At 35.6% G+C, this 18,677-nt stretch overlaps 3 protein-coding genes and 1 non-coding gene across 5 annotated transcripts in view; 2 read left to right on the top strand and 2 right to left on the bottom strand.

Annotated features, from left to right (window-relative positions):
• Positions 1-48: 48 nt before the first annotated feature.
• On the bottom strand, positions 49-11,054 carry ImpE1 (Ecdysone-inducible gene E1). Its single transcript, XM_001809905.4, has 7 exons — positions 10,849-11,054; positions 6,419-6,569; positions 6,235-6,366; positions 1,374-1,652; positions 944-1,318; positions 584-886; positions 49-334 (listed from the first exon to the last, which is right to left on the bottom strand). The coding sequence occupies exons 1-7, from the start codon at positions 10,885-10,887 to the stop codon at positions 303-305; spliced, it is 1,311 nt and encodes a 436-aa protein (XP_001809957.2). The 5' UTR covers positions 10,888-11,054; the 3' UTR covers positions 49-302.
• Positions 11,055-14,657: 3,603 nt separating this feature from the next.
• mEFTu1 (mitochondrial translation elongation factor Tu 1) lies at positions 14,658-16,632 on the top strand. The gene is made up of 4 exons (XM_965246.4): positions 14,658-14,819; positions 14,867-15,841; positions 16,096-16,297; positions 16,349-16,632. Exons 1-4 carry the CDS (start codon positions 14,786-14,788, stop codon positions 16,530-16,532), a joined length of 1,395 nt encoding a protein of 464 aa, XP_970339.1. The 5' UTR covers positions 14,658-14,785; the 3' UTR covers positions 16,533-16,632.
• Positions 15,882-15,981, top strand: Mir3865 (microRNA mir-3865). The gene has a single exon (NR_038715.1). It is a non-coding gene; the product is annotated as a microRNA mir-3865 (primary transcript).
• Positions 16,633-17,195: 563 nt separating the features above from the next.
• Positions 17,196-18,677, bottom strand: part of Ran — a 93,849-nt gene continuing 92,367 nt past the window's right edge. Inside the window, exons 1-3 of one of the 2 annotated variants that reach the window (XM_970800.4) lie at positions 18,251-18,517; positions 17,602-18,035; positions 17,196-17,549 (exon numbers count right to left, since the gene is read on the bottom strand). In XM_970800.4, the coding sequence (XP_975893.1) occupies positions 17,334-17,549; positions 17,602-18,033 (648 nt within the window). In that variant the 5' untranslated portion in view covers positions 18,034-18,035; positions 18,251-18,517 and the 3' untranslated portion in view covers positions 17,196-17,333. Of the gene's footprint in view, positions 17,550-17,601; positions 18,036-18,250; positions 18,518-18,677 lie in introns of those variants that run through there. The other variant, XM_064355127.1, reaches the window with a different exon arrangement.

Genomic DNA, 18,677 nt, shown 5'->3' with positions numbered 1-18,677 from the left:
CGATGATGTGGTCAATAGTTTAGTAATTTCCGATTAAAATCGCATTCGTAGAGGAATTTCACTTTATTAAAGCATAATTGTATTACACTTTGGTTTTGTCAAAATTTTATTATACTTAACTGTTACAAGTAAATAAATATTTATTTCTAACAGATATATTTTGAGCGTTAACTTAAATTACATAAATAATACTTTTGTTATAACTGATAGAATCTACCACTAGTCTACACTACAAGTCGCTGGTTGAGATAATATACAAAGTTTTTGGCATTTTACAGAGAGTGTTGCTGGACGTGTTGTAACTATAAGTTCCTCCCTTGCACGATGGGACACCCTGAAAAAATCGAAATTATTAATTAACACCCTGTAGAATTAAAAAGGTCGCAAGAGAAATTTTCCACACGTGTGGAATTATTCATTCCATTAGCATTTCTTCCTTTCATTTAATTGCTCTTTAATGACTGTAAGACTCGCATTAAACCGGACATTTCCATCGTATCGTCTCATTAATCAGGACCTGGGGCCCCCATAAATGCATGCTAATCCCTCATTGCCCTTGCGGGCGTCCCCCAGGTGCACTTACTACAAACGGCACAGTTCCTCTCATCTGTGCCATCTCCACAGCCGTCTCTCCCTGAACATGCGATGGCACTCGACCTGCACCTTCCGTTTCCGCATCGCAGAGGACAATACTCCGAGAGCCGTCTCCGTGCCCGTCCTCTGCAGATGTGCGCCGGTTCGTCGCTGCCGTCACTACACCCAATTATAGCGTTGCAAAACTCGTACTCCGGGAGACACTTGCCATCGCCGCATTGGAACGTGTGAGGAGGACAGCGTCGCTTCCTGGTGGCCTGGCAATCCTCCTCGTCTTCGCCGTCCGGACAGTCTTTAATCGATAAAAAAAATTGTTGAAAATTTTATTAAAACAGAAAAAAATTGTAACCTTTAACCCCATCACAGCGTCCGGCGCGCGATATGCACTTGGTCTTGCATTTGAAGGCCTCCTGGGGGCACTGGGGCCCCCGACACATCTCGTCGGAGCCGTCCGGACAGTCTTTGCGTCCGTCACAGACAAAAAACCACGAGATGCAGGTCCCGGTGCTCCGACACTGGAACGTCCCGGGAGGGCAGCCCCGGGTCCTGGCGGAGCAGCCCGTGGTGTTGCTGCGCACGGCGCAGTCACACACCCCGTCCAGGCACCTGGAGGAGGGGTCGGCGGCGCGGCATTGGAGGTCCGTCACGCACGGAAGCCCCAAGCTGACGGCTTCGGCGGCGTCGTCCACGCGGGTGCGTATCCCGGTGGTGGCCGGCGGCACGGCTGTGGAAAATTGTGTTAGTTGTGAGTGTGATTTTTTCCTCTGGGAGGCGTTTACTTGTTGTTGGTTTGGGCGTGGTGGTGGTCTTCGTGGTGGTTTTGATGGTTGTTGGCGGTTCGTTTTTGCCGATGAGGTTGAAATCGATGGATTCGGTCGTGGTTGTGGTTGGAGGTTTGGTCTGGAATGCGGATCGGACGCAGGAGTCGCCAACTTGGCGGAAGGGAGAGTTGCATTGGCAGCGACCGAATAAGTTGGGGATGAGGAAGTCGCAGTGGCTGTCGGCGGTCCAGAGGCGGCAGTGGGCGTTGCTGTAGCAGACGTTTCCGGGACGGGCAGCTAGGAGATTTTTTTTTAATAAATACAAATACCTACCTAATTAAGGTTTATTTATAATATATCAGCTTTCCACGAGATTGAAAATTTAGAATTTTTTTTGGTTAAATTTTAATGGTCAAGGCAAATTCCTTCATAAAAGTGAAAAAAAAGTGAAATTTTTTAAACTCACTTTAGCAAAATTTTATGGGCTTTTAGATGTCTTAACAACCCACTAGAGTTGTTAAAAGTCCAAAAAAAGTCCATTTGTTCGATATTTTGATATTTGATATTTTCATTTTTTGTCGAGATTTTGGCCGTTTTCGGGTACCCGGAACAATTATCGAGCAATAACACCGGAACTATCAGAGATAACCCTACAAAGTGTATTATCGTTTGAAAGCTCTTTAAATTATCTATCTTCTCCAAAAAAGATCATTGTTTTCCGACTAATAGTTTTCGAGAAAATTGCAGATAAATGCAAAAATTGGTAATATTTTAAAAAATTCATAACTAAAAAACTATTGGGAATTTGGCAATTTTTTCGATGCCAATCGATTCCCCGGATCATTTTGCATAGGCGAAGATTAAAACAGTTCCACTTTTTCAAATAGTTTAGTCGTAATTGGGAAAATAAAAAAAATTAAAAAAAAGTTAACACCCCCCCCCCTACAAAATCGTCAATTTTAAAAGTGTCTCAGAATCAAATAAAACTGATCCCATCTTATAGATTTTGATGTGCTCTTTACGATGGAAACAAGAGTTTTCTCCTAGCTCTTTTAGTTTGGCCGTAATCGGCGATTGAAAATTGAAAAATTTTTTGCGAGATATCGCCTTGAGTCCTATGCCATTTTGTAGAGTTTTTTATTCCGGTTGTCCTCGATTTTTCCGTTTCTCGATAACTCTAATAATTTCGCCGTAATTGGCGGTTGAAAATTGAAAAAAAGTGAAAATGGAAACCTTTATTTGCGCTTTTCTCGGAAACTGTAAGACTTAGAGCAACAAACAAAAAACCATCTGATAGCGCTTAATTTTCTCTATTTTTTCGATTAAACCCGGAGTCGCTCCGGGCAACGGTTCCGGCTATAGAGACGATCAAAGTTTTTCACTAAAAAAATTCATAAAAAAAAACTAAAAGTCGTAGAGCATTGCGGTTTGTTCTATTGAATTCTACGGCTCATTTTACATATTATATCAATTTTTCACAAGAATTAAAAATTTAAAATTTTTTGCCTAAATTTAGGGTAGCCATTTGTCATAGTGGAAAATTTTATCCAACAAAAAAATTCATAAAAAAAAACTAAAAGTCGTAGAGCAATGCGGTTTGTTCCATTGAATTCTACGGCTCATTTTACGTATTATACCAACTTTAAAAAAAAATAAAATCTTGATTTTTTGCTTAAAATTTTAATGGTCAGGACACACTTACCTTCAGAAAAATGGAAGGAAAAATTTTTTTTCATACTCTATTTAGCCAGTTTATTCAATTTTACGAATAAAATTGAATGTGAGAAACATCTAAGTCAACTTTGTAGTCTGACACAATTATTTTTTAGAATGTGCAAAACGCCAACGAGAAAATTACAATAATCACAGATCGGGAATTAAGAAATCTCCTCTTAACAGATTGATTTATTCCTGTTTTTCCCCTCACACACAAAAACAAAATTATATTTTAACGAGCACACAAGTCTTAAGTGCCCCACACTCAAATTACCTTTAATTACGCCCTAATTGCGCAGAATTCCTCATTTTGCATCTCATTCCTTTGCCTCGAATTACACCTAATTGTAGTCGATGCAAATCGGAACAAATTCGATTACGCGCTCTGGAATTAAATCCACCGTTATCCCCATTCAAACTACGGATTGTCAAAAAGCAACTTTAACCAATTTTAATTACGTTAATAATTCGGTTAATTGTGTGCAATTATGTAAGTGAAACTGCGATCAAAGAACGTTCTGGATAGACCGTGACTGCCTTCGGCGAGGTTGTTGTCTTCTCACGCATCTTTGAAAGGATGGGCCCCAAAGCGGAGCCTTGCGGCCACCGCCTCGTTGCAATTCGTTGAAATTTTCTAATAGCTATTTTTCCTAATTAAAGTGCAGCTCCATTATTTATTATCTGCGATCTCGAGCTACGTAATTTACAGTTTTTTTCTTCATAATTGGGTAAACTAACAATTTGATTTTTAGAAAAATAATGTGGTAACTCGTAAAAATGTCAAGTAAATAATAAGCGCAGTTGACACAAGGAATTCTTTTGTATTCTTTTAATAATAGAGTGCTGCTAATTGTTGAGCGCAGTTAGCCAGAGAGAACAAATTACACAATGGCTAGTAAAAATGTAAAAAAGCGTTCGTCTGAATATTAATTAAAGAAAAATCGGAACCAATCAGTCAACGACCTGGACACTACAACAAACAGAGTGTTAGAGGGCCAAACAATAAACGCTTATTCTTCCGGTGAACTGTACAGCGATTCTTCAATTGGTTGTATTTCATTTAATTGAAAAGCTTTTCCGTTGGCTTATTATTGTAATTAGATGCAGCTCCATATTGAACTCCTCGGCAGTGGTTTACTGCAGCGCTCAACCGATTATTTACCCATCATAAATTACATAGTTATCTGCACATCATAACTGGAGGAGCGCCGCTTGGCAATAATTTTTTTTTTCGGAATTTTGTCACATTGTTCGCATACCGGTTCGAGTACAGTTCGACTTAATTGAAATTCAATGGTCAAACTGCGAATATTAAGTCAAACGAGCGATTCCTGGTAAAATAGCACCGGGAAAATTGTGTAAAATCGCATTGTCGAGGTACCGTTAGCCGCTGGGAACTGGCTTCCAACAAGCGTTTTGAAAACAAGGATTTTCAAACCTGATTTATTAGGCGATTTTTTCACGTTTCAAAGATTGATTTTGAGGGATTTTCAGGTTTTTCTTTCCGATTTTTCCGAGTTTTTTCAATTTGATTGAGTTTTTACCAAGATTTTTTCTGATTTTTCAGTTTTTTTTCACAAACTTGATTTGTGATTTGGAGTTTCTAAGTTTCAGATTATTTGAAGCCAAAGTTGGTCGATTTTATTGAAAATAATCATCAGGTCAAGATTTTTCGAATTTTTTAGATTAAAATGATTATTTGAAGTGTTTTAAATTTTATTAGATATATTTGTGTTTTTTGTTCATTTTACGAATTAAACATTACAAAAATTTGCATTTTTTTGCATTTTAAGAATAATTATGTATCTTTCTGGCTTGACAAAAAATGTCATTTTTGACCTAATTTAATGATTTTGCTTTCTTTTTTTAACAAAATCTCGCGAAACAAATTGAGTTTTTACTTCAAATGCGTGTTCAAGTGCTCGAAAAATACAAAATCTACACCATTTTTAATCCTTTTCAATATTTTTTTTTGCATTTTTTCACGAAATTTTGGAGATTAATCTACTGTCTGACTCAAAGATGTGAATTTGATGTGAACCTAATTCAGCATTTTTTTTATTTATTTCTATCGAAATTTTGCAAAAGAATTGCTCGCGAAAATTTTGTAATAGCTCGAAAACGAAAAGGTAATTTTTTTGATTTAATTCGGTTTTCTTATTCTGAATAATTGCATTTTCCTTTAAAAAAAATGGGAAAACACTTTTTTTCCTAATAATTCGAAAAATGGAAAAGTTGCATCATTTTTCACAAAATTTTAACAATTTTTTATACAGTATCTGGAATTAGTTCAACTTATATAAATTTTTGTAAATTAAGCGATGTTAGAAATTTTTTCAAGTTATAAAAATTATCTCTGCAATTTGAAATGACTCGAAATTACTGGAATTATTAATGAATTACCAAAAATTTTCTGAAACTACTATAGAATTACTGAGACCAAAGGTTACTTAGAATGGAAATAACGTTGAATTTCTCATAATTATATATTGTAATTATTTTGGAATTACTATAGAATATTATTTGAATTTTAGTGATTTTTTTTGAAATTACATGAATTATGTATTACTGTTTTTTTAGAATTATCTGATATTATTTTGAAATTACTTAAATTAATAAATAATTAAATTACTTAAATAACTGGAATTATTTGTATTTTAAGTAATTGGAGTTGGAATGTTGGAGTTTTCAGGAACTTTGGTGGAATTTTTTTGGAATTGGAATTCATTATATTTAGTGCTTTTCTATCTGCTTTTTGAGAAATTTTTCAAAATAATTTTGTTTTTGAAAATTGAGATACATTAAAAAGTGAAATGAAAATTAATTAATCAATAGAATCAGTTGTAACAAAAAATTTTCAAAAAAACTGGATTTTGACGTTTTTTTAGGGCTCGAAAAATACAAAAATAATATTATTTTGACATATTTCGACGGTTTTGGCTAATTTTGATGAAGAATACAAAAAATAATAACAAAAATAGAAACGTCAGATCTTAAAAAAGGACCCAGAGAAGTAAATTTTTTTTTGGTAAAATAGGTAAATTTATGGAAACCCTTCACTGTTTTTGGCTTTTCATAAGACGAGATTTTTAGATACTTTTCTATTTTAATTTTTTTCGAAATTTCTGGGACGTCCTGTAAAAATGCTTAAAAAGTGACTCACGTCCTAGACAAGTGTGCTTCCGGAACTGCAGGAATCCGTCGACGCAACGGCACGTCCCGTCCAAGCAACTGCTATTGGCGACCTTGAGGGAGCACTGTTCAGGGACCACGCAGTCATATCCAAGCAAAGTTGCTGAAAATTTATTTTTTAATTTTTTTCCTCCAAAAATTTTGGCTGTGATTACATTGGACGCAGGCCGTTTGGTTGAGTCTGGCGAAGAAGGGCTGACAAAGACACCTCCCTCGGTGACATATCGATCCGGAAATGTGCTCTTTGCATTCCCAATCGCTGTTGCATTCGTCACCGAGGACGTGGCCCGAGCAGGAACTGTACATCTGGAAGTTATTGGTGCGTGGTGATTATCGATCTAATGAATGATGGATGATGGACGAGATAATGTATGCGCAGGTAATCAAGTGAAATCAATTAATTAAGGCGAGGAAGCAAACCTCCAGAGATAAATGCGGAGATGACAAACTCGACAAGAATTTATTTATGCATTATGCATCACCACTTATGGCTAATTTTACTACAATTTCACCAGCGACTCATTTTTATAACGTACTGGGACAATTTTATTTATTAAACTGGGGAGTCGTTCAGACAGTTATTTATTCCAATTTCAAGTTCATTAAATCCTATCGTCGATTATAAGTCGCAATAAATAACGGCGGTAACCAATGAAGGTTTGATAATCTCGGAGTTTTTTAATAAGCTCATTATTTATAATTACTACAAATCTAATTCTTATTATTATTTATCAAAAATACTACTTACTTCTTCATTTTTTATGATTGTTTTGTTGTATTTTTTTTGGTTTATGCTATTTTTCTTCTAATTTAATTTTTAGAAATTTTATTTTTAGGTAAAATTTGTTTTTTTCATCTGACCTTAACTAATAAATACTCTTTGTTTTATACATTCTAACGTTTTATTTTCTTATTTTCTTTCTTTCTCTTATTTGTTTCTCAAAGATTTATTTTCTTTCTTTAACTCTAACTACTTTAAGCAAAATTACCACTTTGTTTTCTTGAATTTCTCTTGACTGCTTTATTTTTTTTAGTATTAGGCTTCTTTTAATATAGTTTTTTAATCTTAATCTTTTGTTAAGATTTAATTTTCTTTTTCATAGATTTTGGGACTTTTTTAGAAGTGTATTATTAAGAATACCATGATATTTTTACCTTTATAACTTTTTGTAGTTTCGGTTTTTTATTTTTTTCCATTGGTTTTATCTGACGTTTCTTTGCTTTCATTTCTTTCTTTCTGGGAGCTGTTTTTTTGAAATATTTTGTTAAAAATTGTTTTTTTTAACAAATTTTATTAATTAGTTTTCTTGAATTGTAGGCTTTTAATTTTTGTTATAGTTTTTTTCTGGCTTCGAATATTTTTCTGTGATCTGAGCTGAATCTTTTTGATTTAAATTTTTTTCTGTTTTCGGTTTTTGTAACGTTTTATTCAGCTGTTTTTTTCCATTTTTCTGTTACAAGATTTTAATCAATTTCACTTTTTTTCTCAAGTTTACATTTTTTTTTCTAATTTTTTTATTAACGGTTTTTTGGCCCTTGACTTTATGGTCAGTTATGGCTAATTTAATTAAAATTTGCGTTGTCTCTCGGAGAAAACTGAACCGATTTTGCTCTGTAAATTTGGGTCACCAAGTATATGGGACTTTAGAATAGTAACATAGGTGAGTAGGCAGTGCGAGAGGTCACCGCGAATTCAAGGCAAATTAAGCAACTGAAGAAGTCTGTTTTAAATAAAAAAATGCCTCATTCTATTGTTTGTTTTTAATGGATTTTGATGACTTAGAAACGTAACAAGGCAATTAAATTAAGAGCATTTTTTGACTTGCAAATTTCAACGTTTCGGAATTTTTTCTTGTGTGTCATCAAGATGAAACCATGAAAACGGTTGACACTCCGAGGTTGTTTACCTCACTTTTTCAGTGTCTCTGCGAAAATCCAAAAAGCAATTAGCGACAGAGCTCGCGCGAACCTCGACCTCCGTCGAAAGCAAAACCGCAGTGAAACTTAAAACGAAAAGCAAAAGTTAAAATCAATACTTGATAATGATTTATTCGTCTCCGGAGTACAAATTTCGAGTGATTTTTCCGATCAATCGGCTGCATTATCACCTTGGTTTGCTTCTGTCGAGGGTCAGACGTCAGTGACCGCCTCCCAACAATACGTCTCGGGCATTTCTCGGTGTTTTATTGGTACGTCCACTGAATTAATGTTATTACAAGCGTTTAATTAAAGCGAAAATTACACAGAATGCCGCAAAAGCTGCAGGAAGGGGTCTTCTTGTCCTTCGTTTATTTAGTAAACGAGTTAACCGTTAGTTGACTCGAGTTCACTCGATTTGGTGCACTACTCAATTATGTCCCAGACGAAACAACCACAAGGAATGCGAGAAATCCACGTGGAATTTTAGACAAACACACGTTTTTAATTGGGAATTAGATTTGTGGCGATTGGAGGAATTAGCAAATAAATAATTGGCTAATTGAAAAATTCCGAGATTATCGCAGGCTCACTGCTTACCGACGTTATTTATTGCCGTTTAGACACGACGTGGGGAATTAATGAACTCGAAATTGGAAAAATTAATCGGCCACAAAGTGCTCAAACGAGTTAAATTATTTTTTTAAAGAAACCATATTTTTATACCTAGTTTTCAAAAGTCTCTTCATTTTGGTTTAAATATTAATGGACTTTTTTATTTAATCCAGCATTTGACATTAGTTTCGCTTTTTTTCGGGCAAAATATGTATAGTCAAAGTTATTTTTGTTTTTTAACGTCATTTTTTAAATTTTTTTCAAGCATCTATTTATTTGCTCTTCTCTATTTTATTCATTGTTTAATACTCAGTTTTATCTAAATTTTTCAGATTTTTTGATCGATGTTTCAAGTTAAATAACCGCGAATTTCTAAGATTTTTGATGACATTATTTTTGTAAGTTGTGAGGATTTAAACACGTTTTTAGACCAAAAATCATTTTTTTTTCCTGTTTTGGTCGAAAATGTGATCTTATTTGCTACGGTTGTTTTAAAACATTTTTTCTTATTTTTTTGGGCGGACTTTGCTTTATCTTTGTCTGTTTTTTCATCTTTTGTCTTTTCACTGAAATTCTATTTCTTCGAGAACTTCTCAGGGTTTAAAGTATTTTTTTTTTCAGTATCTTTTTTTGGACTGTCTACATTTTTTTCGAGTCTGAATTAGGCGGTTATTTTATGTTTTTTAGTTCCGATTTATATATTTTTATATGATAACATTTTTGTAACTTTGTAAACTCTACTTTTTGCTTAGTCAGGTGTTGAATTTTACGAGTATTTTATCGAGATATATACTATATTTCTAAGCTAACTTTTTTAAAATTCATAGATTTTCAGATCGAAATTTTTTTTAGTCATTTTTCTTTTACCTAATTTTTGTTTTTTTGTTGTTTATTCGTTACTTAAATTTCGAATTGACTTTTTTTGGTTTCTGTAAACTTTATCCAGTTTAAAATTTTGTTGTCACTTCTGTTGAGCTAATTTTTGTTATTTTTTTCATCTGTTTTATTTTTTTGATATACTATTTAAATCTCTGTCTATTACTGTTTTTTAATTGTTTATTGTAAAACACTTTTCCTACTGTTTTCTTCCAGGGCTTTATTCTCTTTATTTCTGAAATCAGTTTTATTTTTTAAATGTATTTAGTTCGTCTATTCGTTATCTAAATTTCTATTTTTATATTTTTTTTCAATTATTTCTATATTTAAACTTGTCTTATTGTTCACTCATTTTTTATTTTTTTCTTTAATAGGAAATCATTTTACGTTTATTTACTAACATAACAAAATAATTCTAATTAGCAAATAAAATATTCGTATAATTTTTTGTATTTATTACCATGTTTACCAAATTAATATTAAAATAAAACACGCGGACAGGTTGTAATTTGTTTGAACAAACTATCCGCTTAAACAATTTAAAATTTTAATTGGTTAATTTTTTATCTAATTTGTCATTTTTATTACAACAACCGGTGGCAATTACACGTTAAAACCTTAATTCCCGTCGTAATTAAATCGTATTTATCGAAGCTTGTATTGATTCGGTCCGACATGTAAGTACCTCCTTATCCATTCTAATTAATGTTTTCCTCCAAACCGCCTAATTACACATCCAGCAATTTCGCGCCTTGCCATTTAAAACTCCAAATTGAATTTAGAACAATAGCGTTCGATTCCCGTCTGCCGAAAAATCCAATTTGCGCCAATGAAAAGATTGCAGTAATCTGTCGAGCAAACAAACCACGTTCACGTGGGTGTGCAAAATACCGCTGAACGCACCAACGCTAATTGGAAATAATCAAAAGGCACATTAGACCCGTTTTTAGGTGAGCAAGTCGAGTGCGTTCCGTTTAAATAGCGGAGTTACAGGTGTCTGAAAATATCATTGCACCGAATTTTGTACCGTTCTGACGCCAACAATGCGCTAACTGTTCGCTGTGACCCAATAAAAACGACTCGTCAAGTGTGAAACGGCTCCGATCATTCGGAAAATCGAATCAGTATTGATCGGGGCCGCGCCACCCAAAAACCGCCCCAAAATGATTGCGCTTACCATGAGAAAGAGGCTGAAAATGAGCCTGCAGCGGTCCATTTCGGGCACTGAAATAAAGCCCGCACACGGCACTCGAATTACTCCTGCAGAGCAGCAGGTGCTAGTTCTTCGGTTGGTGTTGAACTGGAGAAGCGCGCGCGATGAATGGTGCAGAAGAAGACGTTACAGCAGGCAGGCAGGACCCCACAGTGTTTTCCCTCTATTGTAGTCAGGATGTTCTTCATCCTTATTGGACGTCTCGACTCCACTTTTCGGTACAATTGAATTCGAAACAGATCGATACTGATTTGATTTCGACGGTGCCAAAGCCATGCTTTATTTACGTGACGAGGATGCAAGCCCAAGTTTTTCTTTTCTTGCGGTTGCAAGCAATGACATGCCATTATTTTTAATGGACTTGGATGCAACACTCGATGAAATCGAAAATTCGACCGACAAACGGGTTACATTCAATAAATGTTGTAAAGCGGGGTGATTACATTTCATTGCTCGGGAATGGTGAGGAAGATGCGAGCAAATATTTGTCGAAAAAATATTAAGAATGTTGGTGATAAGAAGCTTTAGGTAAATTGTCACGTCTTAGCACATTATCTTCACAAAAACAAACAAATATTCATCTCAAAAGTTGGGATTAAGTAATTTTTTTTCTAGAAAATTTTAAAAAAATATACGAAAATGTTTTTTTAAATGATTTTTGACAGAAAATGTCAAACTTTTTGAACTTAAATATGGTCTATTTTTTCTGTTTGTTCTCCTTCGTCTATTTCTTTTTAAAACCTCTTTCAATTTTTTAATAATTTGTATTATCTTCAGTTTGCTTTTCCTTTTTTTTTTAATTTTTATTATTTGGCTTGGAAAAAAAATCTTTTTTAAGGCTCAGAATTCTGGACGCAATGTAAGTTCGTCAAAGATTTTAAACTTACAAGATTCTCTACTGTTGTCTTATTTTCGCATTTTGTTCTTTTTGTCCATTTTTTCTTAGCTTTCATCTAAGTCTTTTAATAATTTTTTTACTTTTTATTTTTTTTAATTTTTTCTGATCTCTTATTTTTGTTAATAAAGTCGCCCTTTTGCTAATTTTTTTTATTCATTTTTATATTATTTATTCTGTTCTCTTGTTCTTTTTCTTACTTATTTGTTTAAAACATCTAAAAGATGTTGCTGATAAGGAGAATTCACTTAAAAATCACACGAAATCATAAATTAATCAAATATTCGTTAAAAAGCAGAGCTTAATTTAATATCAATTTAATGAAAATATTGGAAATACGCTTTCAAATTTTGAAAAAAAGTAAAACATACTTTTGACTGGACAACTTTTTGAATTAATTAATGAGTTTTGCTTTTTTTATTTTTTTATCTAGACCGTATTTAGAACTGTTTTTCTCTTTACGTTGATTTTTTGCTAAATAATTTTTGTACTTTTGTTTTGTTTTAGTTGTCGTTCATTTGTCTTTAAAATTTGACTTTGTTTTGAGCTCTAATTTTCTTGACACAATAATTTTATTTTGATATTTTTTGTTGCTTTATTTCTAGTTCTTGTATATTTTTTTATTTATTTTTTCTAATTTTTAATAGTTAAGGGAATATTTTTTTCTTTTGAGTAATTGTGGTACCTTGTATTGTATTATGTTTTCTTTTTGTTCAACTTTATTTCCTGGTAATCTCAATTATTTTGTTTTCTCTCTTGTTCTTTATTAATCTCATTAAATTTTTCACTTTTCTATTTTTAAATTTTAATGTTTTTCTCGTTTCTCTATCAATTCTATCGTCTTCGAGAGTTTTTAAATTACCTATAGGTATTTGTTGCTCTATCATCAAACACCTTTACTTTTACTTTTTATTTTTTATTTTAAGTTTTAAGCTGACTTTTTCTTTACTTTTTTCTTTGAAATAAATAAGCTTTTTTTCTGCCAGCGTTATTTTTTTAATTATATCAAGTTTTATTGTCATTTTTTTAAATTCTGTCTGTGTTTTTAGCTTCTGAGTTTTGAATTTCTTATTTCCCTTTTGTTCAATTTTTATCATTGCTATGTTACTAAACTTATTCTATCGTTCCTTATTATTTAAATTTGTTTACGCTGTTTTAATTTTTTTTCAGGATCTTTCAGGTTTTTGAAAAATGTCTTTTTCAAACTTTTATTTTGTATTATTAATTTGTTTTCAGTTTTTGTTGTTTTTCTGTTTCTAGTTTGTTCTTTTTATCTGATTTACACTCGAAAAAGACCCAAAAAAGTAGATTTTTGGTTTAAAGCCCGTAATTGGAATCGAATAAATCGTGAAAATTGGCTGTCATTGCGATCGTTAAACCGGTGTTGCCGTCAACCCTTTGAGGGTTGCCTGCTATTTATAGCTTGCAGGGGTTCCTCCCGTCACAAGTTAATTGCAAGGGTTAATGATTCCATCCTCGTGCTTTAATTACGACACGAGTTTATGGCTACAACAAGTTCCTTCGTTTGATGGTGGCTTCTTCATCATTCGCTTTTTTAAGTGTCACCGACCACATTCATACCTGTTTATTATTTCCAACTCTAACGGACTGTTCACACATATTTCCTCGTAAAGTGTTAAACACATGCAGGCGATTCATGCATGTTAAACCGAATTTTCAGACGATTTATCATGAGAATGGCAAATGATATAGCCACAGTCCGATGCAAAAAGAATAAAATTAGAAGATAATGTCGGCTAATGCCGGGGAAGAGTCCTCGAGATGCTGCTGCTATTGTGCTCCTGTAATTGTGAGAAGACATGATCATTACGCATTGTTATAGTTATTATCGCTTTGATGGGTATCGGCCGCAAAACTCGAATTTCCCAAATTACGAGCAATAACTTTTTAAAGCCCGACATTCATAACTGTTTCGCAAAACGAGAAAAACGCGCCAAGAAAACGCGTTTTCATCAAAAGCGGAATTTTGAGGATTCTTGATCATATCGCTCGTAATTGATTTTTTATGGCCACCGAGAAATAGTTTTATGGCGAAATTATGCAACGTGGATGTTTATCCTGATTTATGGCAATCGTACAGTTATTGTTGAAGACCATTAAAATGGGCTCATTTGTCATAAAATAATAATTGTAATTAAAGTGGAAGTGTCGGGGGAAGCACACAACGGTAATTTCGGGTTTATATACACCATCAATGAGTGGCGTGTGACACTAATGACTTCATAATTTTGATGGGGCTCGTAATTTCTGGTCGCGGAATATGAGAAAAAGAAACGAGATTTATTATTAGAAACAAATCTGTTTTTGCTTTTTTATCTGCTTCGCACTGATTTATTTAAGGATTTAGCTTCAAATATGTTGATAAGAATCTAGAATTAAGAATCAAAATAAAAAATAACGAACTACCAAAACAAGGGGAAAAATTAGTTTAATAAAGCATGGACCAAGAATCGAAAAACATAAGAATATAAGAACAAAAAAAATAAAACATAAGAAAGGAAAAAAAACAAACAAATAAATTATTTTCTTGTTTTGTTAAAATTTTACGCTCTCTGGTGATTAAATCAGTTTTCATCCAAATCTGGATCATCTCTTGTACCTTATAGTGAAAATCCTAACTTTCGTCGCAATTGGAGAAACTTGCTCATTGAATTAAACTCGCAAACGGTGTTTTCTGCCACTTATCAAAATAATAGACCACTTTTTGCACCTGTCGTGCTCCACTACTGAATTAATTATTAAAATCGTGTTATATCGAATTAAGCGAATTGTATGCTTGATTGAACGCATTTACTGGGCCGGAAAAACTACTGACCCAAAAATTCAAACCAGGCGCCGGTTTTTAGTGACTATTTTTTGTCCCCAAATCCGCCATTTTAGTGCCCGTGTGTTGAATAATGCCCATGCGGCTAAAACTCGCCTAATTACGTATAAAAACGCAGTTTTTGTGCTCACAATTGTCGTTTTATCGAACTTTCGGTAAAAATGACCGCTTTTATCGTCGCACGCTCGCTCCCAGGTAAGAAAAAACGCCGGAAAAAGTGAGGTTATGTTCGTTTTTTCCAGTGTTAAATCGTGCGATTAAACAGTTTCTTTCGAATGATTTGACGCACCAAGCGCGCGTGATCCAATGCGTTATCCCGAGCTTGACCCAGAGTCGGTTTTACGCCGCTGAGAAAAAAGTTTTCGACCGGTCGAAGCCCCACTGTAATGTGGGCACGATAGGGCACGTGGACCACGGCAAAACCACTCTGACTGCGGCTATAACTAAAGTCCTAGCCGACCAAAAGCTCGCTGAAGCGAAAAAGTACCAGGATATTGACAATGCCCCCGAGGAGAAGGCCCGAGGCATTACGATAAATGTGGCTCATATTGAGTATCAGACTGAGAACAGGCATTACGGGCATACGGACTGCCCCGGGCATGCCGATTATATTAAAAATATGATCACGGGGGCTGCGCAGATGGACGGGGGCATTCTCGTGGTGGCGGCCACCGATGGGGTCATGCCCCAAACTAGGGAACACTTGCTCCTGGCCAAGCAAATAGGGGTGGACCACTTGGTCGTGTTTATCAATAAAGTGGACGCGGCTGATAAGGAGATGGTCGAGTTGGTGGAGATGGAGATTCGGGAATTGATGACCCAGATGGGCTTTGACGGGGATAATGTGCCCATTGTTGCTGGGTCGGCTCTGTGTGCCCTTGAAGGGAAAAATCCCGAGATTGGGTCCGAGGCGGTTCTTAAACTTTTGAAAGAAGTTGATAATTACATTCCCACTCCGACACGGGAGTTGGATAAGCCGTTTTTGCTGCCCGTTGAACATGTCTATTCTATTCCTGGACGGGGGACTGTTGTGACGGGGCGTCTGGAACGAGGGGTTGTGAAAAAAGGGAATGATTGCGAATTTGTGGGGTACAACAAGGTTTTGAAGAGTACAGTGACGGGGGTGGAGATGTTTCACCAGATTTTGGAGGAGGCGCAAGCCGGGGATCAAGTGGGGGCTTTGGTTAGGGGAGTCAAAAGGGATGATATTAAGAGAGGTAATTGACTATAATTATATTTTCTATTAAAACCAAATTTTCCAAAATTGTTTTTTAATAAATTAAGGCAAGATCTTGAGCTGGTGTGTGCCGTTTTAGCACACCAGTGTGGTTTCCTTGCCAGAAAAATAGAAATAATTGATGAGCAAATGTTTGACGTTTGTTTCAATTGTTTCTTACAATTTTTAACGAAACAAGACGGCTTTTTAATTAATTTGTAACTGCATTTTAGTTTTTTTAATTAAAAATTGTAGGTATGGTAATGGCCAAGCCCGGCACTGTGAAAAGTTACGACCACATTGAGTCTCAAGTCTATATCTTGAGCAAGGACGAGGGTGGCAGGACTAAGCCCTTCACTTCTTACATCCAATTACAGATGTTTTGTAGGACTTGGGATTGCGCAATTCAGGTCATTGTGCCCGATAAAGAAATGGTGATGCCAGGAGAGGACTCCAAGTACATCTTATCATTATTTTTTTTACAAGTTTAATTAAATTTTTTCTTTAGGTTGATTTTGAAATTATTAAGACCGATGGTACTAGAACAAGGACAAAGGTTTACTTTGAGGGACGGTAGCCAGACTCTTGGTACTGGGGTTGTAACAAAAGTCTTGCCCGCTCTAAAAGAAAATGAAAGAATACAGTTGTTGGAAGGGAAGAAAGCCAGAGAGAAGAGGCAGGCACAGAAATAAACAAGTAGCTTTTAAGTTATTACCTTGTACTTTATGTTAATGAAAATAGTGTACTATGAAGATGTTTTTACCGTGTAATTAATAAAAATTATCAAAAGCTGATGGTTTTTGACGTTCCCTGACCAAATCCCAATTTCTTTTTCTTGAAAACAATTTTATTAACGCAAGTACTTTTGTTCTAAAGTTCTCTGTGTATTGCTGGTTGTATACTATAGATTCAAAAACCGGTAATAATCCAGTCATTTGAAACATCTCGCTTTATTTTACCTGATCTATGCAAAAATTTTTATTATAATTGGTGAAATACAAAAAACAGAGACCGGTTTTTATCATTGTATTTGTTGACTGTTTTTAATGTGCGATTAAAAGTCTCGACATAAATCCGTTACAAATTGCTCAAAAAAAAAAATCCTACGTATTTCAGGTCCCTTGCAATTCGAAACCGACATTACCTATATTTCAAAAAATGGGTTATTTTATGTTGCAAACATAATTTAGTGACTTGACGCAAATATTTGCATATAGTAAAAATATTGGTGTCACTTGCAAAAATGGATCCTTTCCGGCGACTTTTGGTGAGTTGTATTAAATCGAGCGTTTTTTGTGAAAATTCATTTATTTCTTAAAGTAACAGGGAGGCTTACAATTAATAATGAAGGACTGTTAAAAAAATATCTTGTCTAATTTTCAAGATTTACACATGCGAGCTCCATCTCAATTTAAACATCAACTGGGCCCCGAGACAATAACTTAGCACACTAGTTAAATAATATAAAATTAAATATAAAGTAAATGCGGAAATTAAAGTTCTTCATCATCCTCGGGAAGCGCGGTTTCTTGAGCCTCCTTGAGATCTTTTTCGATTTGTTGCTGCCAATGGGGGTCCATTGTGACTTCTGGGGGCACCAGTGCGGGCATCGCCACAAACTCTAGATTAGGATCACCGATTAGTTTGCGCGCCAACCACAGGAACGGCTTTTCGAAGTTGTAATTCGATTTGGCGGAGATATCGTAGTACTGCAAAAACAACAAATTAAATGACGTAATCTCACTTTTTAATAATAATCACCTGAAGGTTCTTCTTCCTGTGGAACACAATACTTTTCGCCTTGACCTTGCGGTCTTTGATGTCGACTTTGTTGCCGCACAGCACAATGGGGATGTTCTCGCACACCCGCACCAGGTCTCTGTGCCAGTTGGGGACGTTTTTGTAGGTGACTCGCGACGTGACGTCGAACATGATGATGGCGCACTGCCCCTGGATGTAGTAGCCGTCGCGCAGCCCCCCAAACTTCTCCTGGCCGGCCGTGTCCCACACGTTGAACCTGATGGCCCCCCGGTTGGTGTGGAACACCAGCGGGTGCACCTCCACGCCGAGCGTCGCGACGTACTTCTTCTCGAACTCGCCCGTCAAGTGCCGCTTGACGAAGGTGGTCTTGCCAGTGCCCCCGTCTCCGACTAGGACGCACTTGAAGGTCGGCATTTCCTGCTCCTGGGCCATGTCTGGGGGCAAATCACCGCTGATTTTGGGCGAACACAACGATCTTACCGAAGCACGTTTCGCAAAGTTTTAATTTTTGTGGGAAATGGCGCTATGAGGATGTTACACAGGATTTTGGAATTGAGTTACCGACTTTGCGAATATTTTTCTCTGGAAATGGGGACCATCGCGCGAAAATAACACCTGGAATCGCAAGATTGGCTCAAAATGTAATTACCTGCGTGGTAAAAAACTCCAATAAACACAGATGAGGACGAAAAGAACGGATTACTTCTGCTACTTCAGCGAGTCGTTAGAGACCACAATGGCGTTCCCTTCGAAGGTGCGAATGGCCGATTCGAAGCCCGCCCGTTTCGCGCAACTGGCCAAACTTAAACCCGATTTTCGCCCCAAACGACTGGGAAAAATCACAAACTTACTTAGCTCGCGTAAAATTCAAATCCGTGTTGTAATTTTTGCGAAAATCGTCCCCGAAAGTAAAAATTCGGCGCGTGACGTCACGGAATTCGGGCGCATGCGCGTTCGCGCAAACTAGCGTCTGGCCCGTGCCGGTCTACAAATGTTCGATCAGTCGAAATGTTGCGAGCGAGGTCGGAACAGTACGAACGGAGACCATAACGGACTTCTCATTTCAGCTGGGCATA

The sequence above is a fragment of the Tribolium castaneum genome, chromosome 2 (genome assembly GCF_031307605.1).
Source record: "Tribolium castaneum strain GA2 chromosome 2, icTriCast1.1, whole genome shotgun sequence".
Lineage (NCBI taxonomy): Eukaryota > Metazoa > Arthropoda > Insecta > Coleoptera > Tenebrionidae > Tribolium > Tribolium castaneum.
This window is presented reverse-complemented; position numbering and strand designations above follow the sequence as displayed.

Bases quoted from the DNA above. Each gene is read 5' to 3' on its own strand.
- ImpE1 (XM_001809905.4), bottom strand. From the start codon at position 10,887: ATGGACCGCTGCAGGCTCATTTTCAGCCTCTTTCTCATG. The intron at 1,319-1,373 runs GTAAACGCCTCC...AATTTTCCACAG, and splicing joins CACGCCCAAACCAACAACAA to CCGTGCCGCCGGCCACCACC. The intron at 887-943 runs GTTACAATTTTT...TATCGATTAAAG, and splicing joins ACGCTGTGATGGGGTTAAAG to ACTGTCCGGACGGCGAAGAC.
- mEFTu1 (XM_965246.4), top strand. From the start codon at position 14,786: ATGACCGCTTTTATCGTCGCACGCTCGCTCCCAG. The intron at 14,820-14,866 runs GTAAGAAAAAAC...CGTTTTTTCCAG, and splicing joins CGTCGCACGCTCGCTCCCAG to TGTTAAATCGTGCGATTAAA. The intron at 16,298-16,348 runs GTACATCTTATC...TTTTTTCTTTAG, and splicing joins ATGCCAGGAGAGGACTCCAA to GTTGATTTTGAAATTATTAA.